This window comes from Pseudoliparis swirei, chromosome 23 (assembly GCF_029220125.1).
Source record: "Pseudoliparis swirei isolate HS2019 ecotype Mariana Trench chromosome 23, NWPU_hadal_v1, whole genome shotgun sequence".
NCBI lineage: Eukaryota > Metazoa > Chordata > Actinopteri > Perciformes > Liparidae > Pseudoliparis > Pseudoliparis swirei.
In genome coordinates, this window is record NC_079410.1 from 12076053 (window position 1) to 12089022 (window position 12970).

The following is a 12970-nucleotide window of genomic DNA, read 5'->3' on the forward strand; positions in this document are numbered from 1 at the left end:
ATAACATTCAGGTATTCAGATATCGTAGAAGAATCTTATCATATTGGAATGGCACTCAGCTCTGGAACATTTTCGTTAAGAACTGCTGATCATTTTTAACATTTCCACTTAACCATACATATGTGAGACCTCTTTGTATTTTCAGTGCATACATACATTATTGCATCTACCAGTCATATTGACAATGACAAGTTCATTGAAGCCTGTCACAGATAAACAGAAATTAATGCTAGATTTGGGAGCATTATTTCATTCTTACAGTCTTGACAGACAACCAACAAAATCACAAATTGGACTCAATTACTAGTTTTGGGTTCGTCAGGCTGTTATGAAGACATCTGTAGCGTTCACACCGAGAGCATGTGACCATTTGTTATTCATCCAAATTCAAGTCAGTGCATAATAACAAGCAAAGAGGTTTAGGGGCTTAATGTCTAAACTGTATTATTATACCACAAGTGCCAATTCTCTGGACGGAAACATCTTAAGAGCTCAGGAAACGGACACGTCACACGATCCAAACATCAACGAGCTATTAACAGTCGGAATTTACCTTTTTGCACCCAATATTGCCTTTTTGAGTATTTGTACCACAATCTGCTTTCTAAAACGAAACGTGTCAGCATTGCCAGTCGGTCGCCGTTCTTCAACGACCGACTGCGTCGTCCTGAAGCACGAGACGTCTGTCGACTGGTGCAGACCGCCGAGTCACACTTTAGGAGGGAATTTGGGAAGCGTGTCGTTAGTGTTCGTGCCACGGGATAAAACTGAGAGCGCACACCGGTCGTCCTCTGGCATGTTACAATGCACTGACTCGTTTAGTCTTGAACATCTTCCTCCTGCTGCGTTTTCTGCTCCTACGACCTCGCCCCCGTTTTGGATTTGATGATGGTGATGACGCTGGTGGCAGCTACTTTACCAGGGATGAGGGGCCCGATGACGGAGGCCATAGGGCCCCTGGATGAGATGACGGGGCTGCGGGCCACAGTCCTAGCAAAGATCTGCAGGGCCTCGTACTTTGAGCGCAGAGCGTCCAGCTCCACCTTCATGCTGGCGTTCTCTGTGGCCAGCTTGTCCACTTCCTGCTGCAGCTGAGACTTTTGCTTCTCCAGCGCCTCTTTCTGGGTGACACGCTTCACCCGGCAGCTGGCGGCGTAGCCTCGGTTCTTCAGGGTACGCCGCCGCTGCTTCAGCTGAAGGATTTCATCCTTCGTCAGGCCCCGTAGATGCTGGTTCAGCTCCCGCACCGACATGGTCACCAGCTCGTCGTCTGTCAGGCTGGTGCCATTTTCTCCCGGCTCCCGCTTCACCTGTGAACGGGGATTCGTGAGCGTTGGTCTTTGTGTTAGCGTTCAACATCGGTTCCTTCGCAATGTGACCGACTGTGAAGCCCGGTCACACGTGTCAATTACCTTCAAGGCCTTGTTTCCCTTGTTTGCGGTAGTCATGCCACGAGAGCCGCGTCCACCTGTGCTGCCGGTTGGTCTGCGGGGAAGAAAAAGTCACCGTCAGCAAAACCATGAAAAAAAAGATGATGGGAGGAACATCTGTGCGAAATACACACGTGTGTATTTTCTGGCAAAGAGGCTATACAGCGTGAAAACGTCCTTCAACTACCGAAGGCCCAAAGTGGGTCAAGGGTGGCCTCCTTATAAGTGATGCCAATTCCATTCAGCGAGTGGTGTCTGCACCATTACTGCACCTGTCACAATGAACAAATACCTTGGTGGGATGCATTTCCCTCTCCACAATAGATTTCTCAGTGTTGAGGCACAAGGAGGATGACATTTAGCGGGCTGGCAGCTTCACAAAGACGTCAACATTTAGGAGAAGTCACTTCTGCAGAGCAGAAACAGCATTCAGCTTTTTTCCCCCGTACATCCAACCACGGCGAGACTGTATCGCAGAGGGACACAGGGCAGGCTTTGTACGACGGTCCGCGCTCTCCAGTCTAGACGGCCACACCTGTCTACATTTGGCCAGTGTGCGACGACAGTATAACCCCATTAAATCAATGGAAGGGTTATGCTGTAACTACTGCAGAGCCTCAGCTCCCGTGCAGAACAACAGGGCTGCACTGCAGTTTATTCTGTCACGTCGGTACTGAGGGAACACCTCGAGAAGCTGTGCAGACGAGGAATCCAACCTGCCGGTGTCAAGACAGAAAGAAAGGCTGGGTGCCTTCCGCCGTGTGAGCTCTGATACAGGAGAGGCACGCGCACACATAAACACACACACACACACACACACACACAGTTGTGGCCCTGGGTGCTTTACACTACACACAGAAAATGCTGCGTCAGCGACACAGGCACCCACCAGTGAGCCCAGCCAGCGCATTGCCTCTGTAAGCTGGTTTACACAGCCCAGCAGTGTGTTTGTACGGAGCAGATAAACAAATGCATGTGGGTTCTTACAACTTTTTTTTGGCGTCGTAACTGGGAAACAAAAGAATCCCCCCAAAGAAGAATCCTAAAAAAGGAACCGCTGTTGGTGTGTGTGTGAGTTCAAGGGCGACACACACACACTGAGATAGTCATCGTGTGTGTGTATACTGTGTGAAGAGAAGCTCAGTGACGGAGGGGTAAAAAAAAAGGAAAAAAAAGAAAGAAAAACACGAGTCGTAGCTGTGAAGTGCACGAAGATGGGCAGGATATTTCCATGGCAACAAAAAGGTGCTACAGGTGGAACGGTCACATGAGCCAAACAGGCAGCCGCAGACGCTTGTTAAAAATGACCTGAATACGACACGATCACACAGGCTGGGGACATAACATGAGGTCAGATTGTGACACGCATTCTTGATGCTTTTACTTCAAAAAGTCCTCTGAATCCTCATAAAACGGCCGTGTTTCCGTGTCCTGCAGATGTCCATTTAAAAAAAGCCTTTTACGTTCCGCGGAGGACTTTTTAAATGTGATACTTTCCTCCCTGTTGGACTGCCTATGAATAGCTGGCTGATAGTAACACCTACCTTTCACTGGCCTTTGTGGTGACTCATTTCCAGGAAGCATTTGGACCACAGATGCAAAACATAATGGGATAATGGTCTGCCTGATGATGCACAGATAATGGACAAATAGACAGGAAAGTACTCCACTAATAGCTACTGGGATGGGAGTCGGGAAAAAAGAAGAAAAAAAAGGCCGCTTCTTCCAAATTTCATATAAGCCGATCATTTCCCCCTCAGCTGCGTAGACCCAACATTGTTCACAAACCAGCGGGATTCTTAAATGGAGAGAGATGGCACATTGTCCAGGTTGAAGAGGCGCTTTTCTGTCAAACAGCTGTGTCGGGTAGCATCGTAGGCACGGCTCAGCACGGCTCGGCACGGCTCAGAGCTCACCATATGACACCGTGGAATGATTGAGCCTCGGCCGCAGCCCTCCAGCGCAGGCTGCTGCCAACAGACGGCCACCAATGACAGGGCATGGCAGCGCAACACAGACAAGGTCCAACGCACAGCTGCTCCGTGTCATACCTCACAGACACAAAGAGGCGAGCTCACACGGGCACAAAGAAGAAACACTTAGAATCGTCCCCAAAAAACAAATGTGACGGGGAATTTGTGAGAGAGACTTGCTGCACTGATCGGACTGCGATGCGACGCCCTTGCATTTGACAAGTTCACCCTCTTGAGAGACGCGGCCGAGGACACCGGACACCGATGTCCTCCTTGCTCGCCTCCTCTTAACGATTTCACGTCTTTTGTGTGCGTCTGGCAAAAAGGGAGCAGGAGACGAAAGCCGCGGCTCGGAGCACAGAGGTAGGGAGCGAGCGCAGGGAGGGACACGGGCGTCTTTTGTAGGTGCTTGCTGAATTTATATGAATCGCCTGGAAGAACGCTGACAAATCAGAGCTGATTGCTTGTGGAGGAGAGACATCACACCCGTAGGACATAGAAATCGCTGAGTGTGGTCACCCGGAGGAAGAGAGGGGAGGGGATGGTGAGAGAGACGGACAGAGAAAGAGAGAGTGGGGAAAAAGAGGGTGAGAAGAAAGAACGACGAAGAGAGAGAGAGAGAGCAAACAGCCTTGTGAAAAATGCACGCTCGACACATTTAGAGGAGCTTGAGAAGAACATGTTGAGAAAAGAAATGTACTGATCTCAGCAAGGACCAAAACCAAGGTGCCAATTAGGAAGTTGTGAAGTTGAACTAACACGATGAGAACAGCCCGGCCAACCTTCAAAAGCTGTCTGTGTTCATCTGAATCCATAGAGGGCAGCTCGCGAAGGTGGGGTCGTCTTAGGTTGAGACTCGGGGGGGGGGGGGTACTCTGGTGGGATAAATGCTGATGTGACGTGATAGGTCCGGCCTTGAGCCCGTGTCATGCTTTAATGATCTCATCCCCTCCACAGGATCTCTCCAGGGGGGCTGCCAAGGATGGACACCATTAGCCAGGGGACCCTTTGTTGAGGGGGAGCCGAGATTACAGCGTCCGCGCTCTGCGTCCCCTGATGAATATTTATCACCGTCGTTCGCCGCCTGAGGTGGGGGTGGGAGACGGGGGCGGGAGGCTGAATAAAGATGCTCAGGAGGTGATTCTTCAAGGATACATCCAAGGCTCTTCCATCAACGGCTGTCTCAAAATGGCGGGCAGGCTGGTGGGGGGCGAGGGGGGAGGGGGTTGGATTTCTGGTACTGGAGGTGGCATGCATAGGGGGTTCAGGGCTGCAGGGAGAGCCGGCTCCACTTGACAGCGGTGTAACAAGATTATCAAGGCCATAAGAGCAAACAAAAACCCCAGCAACCTGCCTCAGAATCCAGATGACTCCAGCGCCCGCTCCCCGAATACTAAACATGGCTGGGGAGGCTTTCCCGAGACACGACAGCGGATTGCATATCACGAAACTAATCAAATGCACATGTATCCTCACAGGGAGATTACCAAAACCACACACACACACATTTAACTTGTCAGGACGGCCAATCCCGGGGAAATAAGCACCCGGGCGCATGGCGGCGGCAGTTTGCTAATGAAGTGAATACAACTGGACAGCGGAGGTGCGCTGATGAAACACTGTGTTCAGGAAAACACCGGCGGCAGCCAATGGCAACTCAGTTCTGTGAAACTCACAGAATATCATCTCACAACAATACATTTCCCTGAAAAAAAGAGCAGACACGCACACTGTGGCTCTTTTTGCTCACATGCCAACATTTCTCCGCTCCGCTCTGATCGGTCTAGACTCGTAAAGGATCGCAGAGCCGCGAGTGGGGGACACGGGAGCGTCGGCCAAATGCGAAGCGCCGGTCACAATTCATCGTCTTTGCTCAACCTGCACATCTCAAGACGATTAACACAACGCGAGAGAAGGAGAGCTGGATGTGAAATCAGTATGATCACCTTTTCCGTTCCTCTGATCAATAATGTATGAGACGTGTGTAGCCTCTCGCTCCATCATCACAGACTTTACACAGGAAATAGAATGACGCTGACCACAAAAGATCCTGAAAAGCACACAATGAGATAAGTGTGTACGAAAATCAAATACGTGCCAGCATGTTATTATCAAGCTTGGGCTCATTTATTTACAAGCGGTGGTTATTTGTTCTCTGGTCCACTCGCTCCGTCAGGGTGGAGCTGCGAGACGCAGACAGACCGCATGTTGACCCCGCATGCCACAGATAGCCTCTCTCAACACTTCGCGCACGACCGGGGACACGATACTTTTACTCCCTCCCATGTCATTCGGAGTCAACAGATCGTCTTAATATTCAGATCGAAGCATTCTTCCCTTCAGCTGAGTGAAGTCAATTATCGAGCAAGCGGCACATGTTGGGCGCCATTTAGCCGCAAATTAAAAATCAGACTCCTCTGCTAGCTCTGGAAGAGTTCACTGGAAGACCGGTGTAAACTTGTGTGTGGCGAAAAAACACAGTGCGAGTGTGTCTGTGTGAGAGAAAGGTACGACGGGAAGAGGGAAGCTATTAACTACTAAGTATTCAGAGCGTGAAATAAGAATGACAAAAAGAGGGAGAGGGGAAATCATTCAGCAGCTTTCAGAGGGAAATGTGATACGCTTGTAGTCGAGGGGAAATACTCAGCTAATACTTTTGTCCAGTGAAGGTACGGGGCAACGCGAAAGTAGCAGTTAACCAAAATCTTATGACTGCCTCTTGGAAGGACTGACCCTGGAGCATGAATCCAGTGTAATGGAAGGGTTACAGCGTGGCGAACGGGAACGAGGCCGGCTGACATGCATGAAGCCAAACTGCAGGGTGATAAAATTACCCGGGTCTTCCGGCGATCTTTGTTTATTGTTTTATGTAAATATGTATGTGTGTGTGTGTGGTGTATGTGTATGTATGTGTGTGTATTTATGTACACTACCGTTCAAAAGTTTGGGATCACTTAGAAATGACTTTATTTTTCAAAGAAAAGCACTGTTTTTTCAATAAAGATAACATTAAATTAATCAGAAATACACTATACATTGTTAATGTGGTAAATGACTATTCTAGGTGGAAGTGTCTGGTTTCTAATGAAATATCTCCAGAGGTGTATAGAGGCCCATTTCCATCAACTATCACTCCAGTGTTCTAATGGTACATTGTGTTTGCTAATCGCCTTAGAAGACTAATGTCTGATTAGAAAACCCTTGTGAAATTATGTTAGCACAGCTGAAAACAGTTATGCTGGTGATACAAGCTATACAACTGGCCTTCCTTTGAGCTTGAAGTTTGTAGAACAAAATTAATACTTCAAATATTAATCATTATTTCTAACCTTGTCAATGTCTTGACTATATTTTATATTCATTTGATAAATAAAAGTGTGATTTTTCATGGAAGACACAAAATTGTCTGGGTGATCCCAAACTTTTGAACGGTAGTGTATGTGTGTGTATATATATATATGGGTGTGTGAATATGTATGTATGTATATGTATGTGCATGTGTATATATGTTTATGTATATATATGTACATATATATAGGTATATGTATATGGTTCTCTGAAATAAGTTTTTTTCGTGAAATCATAGGTTAGGGCACTTATAAGCTTGATAGCTTCAGCCTTGACCCTTTCGGTTAGCCACTTTCTTCTTTTGTTGAAATTTTGATTTTTGTATGTCATTGCTGATCGAAATAAACTAAACTAAAAATCTACGGCCGCTATGGGTCCACAGAGCAGGCGCACTAGCGTTCCCATTAATCGGACCTCCAAGCCATCGTTCTCGGGCTCATTCACATGAACGGAGGAAAGGAAACTACTCTGGATTCGGCTATTAGTGCATTTTACAAGTTGTAAGATGTTTAAATAACGGCCATTCAAGTGTTCGTACTGGGAAAGTTGATTCACCGGGAAATGTATGATGCGATGAGTTACAGAAGTCTCTTTCCAAATGCAAGTCTGTCGGGAAAAGTCCTGTGGAAATGACCCGTATGACTTCTCCTGATATTGTTCTCACCTGTAAATGTCATACTAGATTAATACAGATGCTGAATATGCCACAATCTACAATCAAGAGATCAGTAAACAAAATGGAGAAGAAGTGCCCTTTTCCCACACGCTGTAAACAAAGATTTTTTTAAACAGACTGAATTTATATTTAGGTTGATTGCATCATTTTGAGAAGACAATGTAAAAAGATTATACAAGTTCATAATAGTGATATTTACATTTAAAGCACCAACATGCTAAATAGTTCAACTATTCAGGATATTTATCAAGATTATTGATAGTCATAAATAAATAAAAATATCTCTTAAGATTAATGATCTCTATGTGATACGTGAAAGTATAAAGTATTTCTGGTTTTAAGATGGAGACAAAAGCAGATATTATGTAGTTTGTTGTTGTTTCCTGGTGCAAAACATTCAACATAAAAAAATAAATACATTCAATCTTGTGTTTTTCTACAAAGGTTTACATGCATGACTGAACACTGATTATTTGTCACAAGTGACAGACAGCATACCATACGATGAACGCTCTGCCAAAGCCCAATGGAAGCTGGCTGTGTATGTTATACCATGCATGAGGTACATTTGTGTCTGGAATTTGCATCCAGTTCATGTGGTTTAAAGGGAAAGCATGAATCACCACCCTCAAGGAATTTAGTATTTTCCGAAGTCACTGATAATGTGAAGCTCGGGGTAGACTGGTTTGCATCAACAAATGTTCCGATACATACAGAATCTATTCCCACGCTCAGGGGCCGGTGTTTACTCTCGGAGCTGCTCTGTCAGTACAAGCCGTATGACAGGAGAAGAGACTTCATTGGCTTTCCAGATGATCTGCCTGGAGGACTTGATTAAACAGGAAGAGAATATCTCTTGATGCTTCGGCCTTGCACAGGCAGAGGAAGTAAGGGCTGCAGGCAAGGCACACACCGGCGAAATATCCAGGAGCTTTACGACACTGATTGCATAAATATTACAGTAAATTCATATTGCATTGACCCAACAGCAACAAGGCAGCCTTCGCAGCACAATGGGCTATACTAGAGCATGTTCAACACATTTGGGACAGGGGTGTCTATGTGTACAGATTGTAAAGCACTCCGAGACAAATTTGTAATTTGTGAAATTGGGCTATACAAATAAACTGAATTGAATTGAATTTGAGGCTTATGTTATTCAAAGTAAAACAAAACTGAAATAAGTCAAGCCTTTGCCTGGTACCACTGCTCAGCTTTGATTCGTGGTGGCTTCTCTTCAATGAAAACACAACTCTGTGATAAGGCCATCAAACAAAGAGCTCTGCAGCAGTAAATACAACAACAGAAAGAAAGGAAAACAAATTCACCATCTGTTTTTCCCCGTGCAGTTCTTTGATTCATAGTTATAACCTGGACTCAGTAACAAAGATGCTAATTTCTATGAATAACATTGCCACCGCTCAGTTCAAATTATGGCAAGTGATTGATGATGTCTGCCGACAGGATATTTGATGGAGCCTCTCACGATGTAGTTGTCACAAAAAAAAATGATTTAAATTAATTACAATTGCGTCACTCCAGACGGCAGTCGGAATTAATAATCTTGCGTTCAGTACAAAGAAGTTGTACTCAGGTGCTCCGTAATGTATCCTCTCGATTCCTCACATATTTTAGCCTGATCTTAAGCTTAGAAATGACTAAATCAAGTGCATATCAAAAAAGGTAGAAGAGGAAAAATGATGTTGAATGGGCTTACTGTAAAAGTAAGGTCACAAGTTTGATCCCAGAAGCACCCAGTGTGTCGGAGATTAAACTGTATTTCTTGAGCATGTGAAGAGTGCTGAGCGGCTCGTTCTGTGCACCACAGGAGCTTCAACTAAATAATACATTTGTGAATAATTGTTTTATTCTTCGGTATACAAAATTAACGATATAAATACTTCGCATTTATAAATGTATATAGTCAATTTATCTGCCAGTAATACGATATAGGCTGGACAGAGGAACTAATACAGAATATGAAAGCTAGATCCTGTTGCATTTATAGCATAATTTAATCAGGTGGAGTACAAATATAATCTGCATATATTCAGGAAAAGTATTTACAAAAGAAACTGTTCATTTAATCAAGAACCTATACAGACAGTACTAACGGGTGTCTAATGATCTGCCTTAGTTATTTTCCAATGTGGGTTATACACCGCTTATAGAACAAGGTCTCGCTATCTTTAACATCCTCAGTAAATGTTACCCTTTATCACAACACAAGTCTCCTAAAACTAAAACAAATGCATGGAAACTGACCATCTCTTCCCTGCCTTATCCTTGAGTTTCATTTCGCCTTTCACAAAAACATGGGTACGGTCAGATCCCTCGCTAATCACGTCAGTTCACCATTGATATGTCTCAAACATTAATCAGCCAAGATAAAAGTAGGTTACATGAAAAAGCAGCAGCCAGTGCACGGCTCTCTACGCTTATGCTCTCCATGTTCTGTTCGATATTGGATAATCTAAATGATGAACACACAGAGAGCCGTAATAAACATGCCAAGTCTAACTCCAGTTCCAAAATCATCAAACACACTTGCTATCGCAATGCTAAGCAATCATAATCCGCACTACACTTGCAAGAGGTTTCATCAGCAGCATTCCCTCCCTATTGCAAAAAAAAAAAAGGGAGAAGGAAAATATATATATATATTGATCTTTTTCTCCCTTCCTTCCAGGCATTCCCATTTCCCCGTGCAGCTTAAGCAGCACTTTTGTGGACAAATCCCACATTTGTGTTCCTTTCTGGAGGCTATCAATTGTCCTGAATAGGCGGAACTATTCCCAAGGCACCGCTTCGTTGGCCATACAGAGGTGTTGTCGGCCAGACTGTATTCTGTGTCAAATCTTGCCTCGTGTTTCATCAACCTCAAATATCCTCTTCCAACCTCCACCGCCTGGCCAGTCTGAGAAACGCCACTGGCTCGGAGTTGTGCATTCGGTTCACCTCTAATGTATCCAGCCTTATTTTATCTTCGCTACCTCAATGCAAGAGATGATAAATCTCAGTGCTGAGCTCCTCCATGCCTCCATCCACACATCACTGCAAGCCCCATCGGGCTCTTGTATGGGCCCTCATCTGTTCTTGTTACCTGCCGAGAAAGGCAGGGATGGGCATTACGCTTTATTGCAAAGAGCTTCTGATGTCGGGCTGGCCTGTCTACTAAACACACTTCAATGCTCCGCTCGCATGAACAGAGATGATGAAACAAGTGAGATATCTGAGCAAGAATGGGCAACTTCTACCTGTTTATCCCTGCCTATAGCGCAACAGTTTCCAAGGTGACTTTTCAAATTGCACAGAGATCCTCCATGGATAATTCATTACCTGCCCTCCATAAGCGTGCACTCTAATAGGCAGCACATTTCATCATGTCACACACAGGGAAACAAGGGCATCTCCCTCCCCAAAAATCAAAAGATATAAAGTGTTACACTGCATTCAATTATATCACAAGCAAGTTGGCACGCTATAGTATTCAGCATATTAAATAACCCACAAATAAATAAGGCATTTACAGCATGCCACACCTCCCAAAAGACATATTTCCTATTCCAGCATTGTATTTCAAATACCTACACCAGGTGTTGTTTTCAACTTCCCATACATTACAAATGACCCAATTCTAACAGCCACACGTTGCATGACTCCATTATACCAACACGGGCATAATATATTGCTTATCATGCATTTCTTAAATGGATTTGACACCGCAGTTGACATATAAGCCCTTAGTCTAAATGTACTCACACCCTGGTTTGTTGATGTACATCATGACAGCGCTGCAATAAAATGCCCATTCTCAGCTCAATGTAGATGAGGCTATTGATAAATGCATGGTGGTCATCACTTGATGCTCATGGCTCTTGATGACTGACTTAGATCAGCAGCATTTCGACCCATCTCCTTAATTACGGCGGCAGGCTGATAAACATCGACCCTTATCCACCGAGCAGACCTTTGTCTGGTGGTACCATATTTCGGGGTGGATTGTGAAAACGTCTAAAGACATAATTGTGATGATTCAGCAAAGATAAAACACATCAAAAATACCGCTGCTGGTTTGTTGGCTATGATAATAAAACGACACTGTGGTTTAACTGGCTGGCTGGGATATTAAAGCCAAGGACGGCGGGTTCGGCACTGCCATTGTTGCGATGTAACCAGTGGTTAAATGAATTGTCACTTCAGGTGAAACCAATTCTAATCCGAAACGAAGGCTTTTTTTGAAGCATTTCCTCAGAGATGAAATATATGCATGCATTTAATAAAGCGGCATAAAAAAGCACAACACGCTCCAGATTCCACAATCACGTTCATTATTCGACCGAAACGTCACAGGGAGAGATATTGAAAACACCGACCTGATCTCGCTAAACCGCTGCCTCGGCTCGCTCGCGCTCCTCTTTCACAACGAGGTGATGAAGCAGCAGGTTTGAACGGCAAGAAGCGCATGAGTTGACAGAGCCGCGAGACGCGCTGCGAGAGAGAGAGAGAAGGGGGGAGAGAGGGAGAGCGAGAGAGCGCGGGACACCCTTTTGACAAAGTATTTATCTCAAAAAAGGAAACCTAGTTGCAGTTTTGACATTCCACGACTCCATCCCCCAACCTCTCAGCGCCCGCTCGTGAAAGTGGCAAACAACTGCCCGCCTCCAACAAGCAGGCGAGGAAATCCCCGTTGCTCAGCCTTCCTACTACAACCGTAGCAATTCAGCATCACGAGCGAGTTCCTCCACCTCGCAGGGGGGGGGGGATACAACATTAAAATAACAGTTCAAGCGCAAATCGACGGGTCGTCAAGCTTCATCAAACAACTAAATCTGAATCACAAGTTTTATTCGCCGCTCATGAGCTCGTGTGTACAAAAGCTTTAGCTGCCATCTCAGCATAGTAGAAGCACGACCGTTGTCACTTACCAGCGGCTGCACGAGCACTTCCGGTAGGAGCTTTCAGAATAAAACAAACACTCGCGAAGACATGCGCGTGTTAACGGCTTGAGCGACGCGGATACTCTTAGTTTGAAAACTAAGAACTGGTATGAATCGCTCGACTTGACGAGGAGCGATGTGAAACGCTCGGAATGCTAACCCCGTGAAGCTAGTCACCACGGCCAGCTTGTCAGCGGCGAGTCGGAGGCATGCACACTCAGCATAACAACACCAACTCTGTTTGGTTTACAAACCCACCTGACAACAACACAAATGACGTTCTCCGAAGTTGTTGCCGTCAAGTTGCTCTTCTTCCTCCGTCACGACGGTGACAAAACTTCGGGCTCAGTTATAATTTTCGGTTTCACTGACAGAAGCGACAGCGCTTCGAAATGCCAGCTCGTGCTCTCCTTGTTGATTCATTTCTCTTGTATCGCAGCCAGACGTCGTGTTTGGTCACGTGCCTTCATTCATGAAGGATCTTCTTTCCTCGCAAGAAAAAAACAAATTTTACCCCAAAAAATATGCCAACTATTGTTACTTTATAGCTTGTAATAACCGTTGAAACTGACAAACGGTACTGCTGGCAATTAACACGCTATC

General features: G+C 45.3%; 1 protein-coding gene across 3 annotated transcripts; it reads right to left on the bottom strand.

Moving 5' to 3' along the window:
- On the bottom strand, nt 1-12675 carry LOC130189146 (transcription factor MafG). 3 transcript variants are annotated; one of them, XM_056407837.1, is made up of 3 exons: nt 12626-12675; nt 1413-1485; nt 1-1310 (listed from the first exon to the last, which is right to left on the bottom strand). In XM_056407837.1, the coding sequence occupies exons 2-3, from the start codon at nt 1446-1448 to the stop codon at nt 858-860; spliced, it is 489 nt and encodes a 162-aa protein (XP_056263812.1). In that variant the 5' UTR covers nt 1449-1485; nt 12626-12675; the 3' UTR covers nt 1-857. The 3 variants fall into 3 exon arrangements, with proteins under 3 accessions (XP_056263812.1, XP_056263811.1, XP_056263810.1); XM_056407836.1 differs by lacking the exon at nt 12626-12675 and adding an exon at nt 11804-12081; XM_056407835.1 differs by lacking the exon at nt 12626-12675 and adding an exon at nt 2975-3981.
- Between the last annotated feature and the right edge of the window lie 295 nt (nt 12676-12970).

Coding starts and splice junctions, on each gene's coding strand:
- LOC130189146 (XM_056407837.1), bottom strand. CDS start 1,448: ATGACTACCGCAAACAAGGGAAACAAGGCCTTGAAG. Junction 1,311..1,412: donor AGGGAAACAAGGCCTTGAAG/GTAATTGACACG, acceptor CCCCGTTCACAG/GTGAAGCGGGAGCCGGGAGA.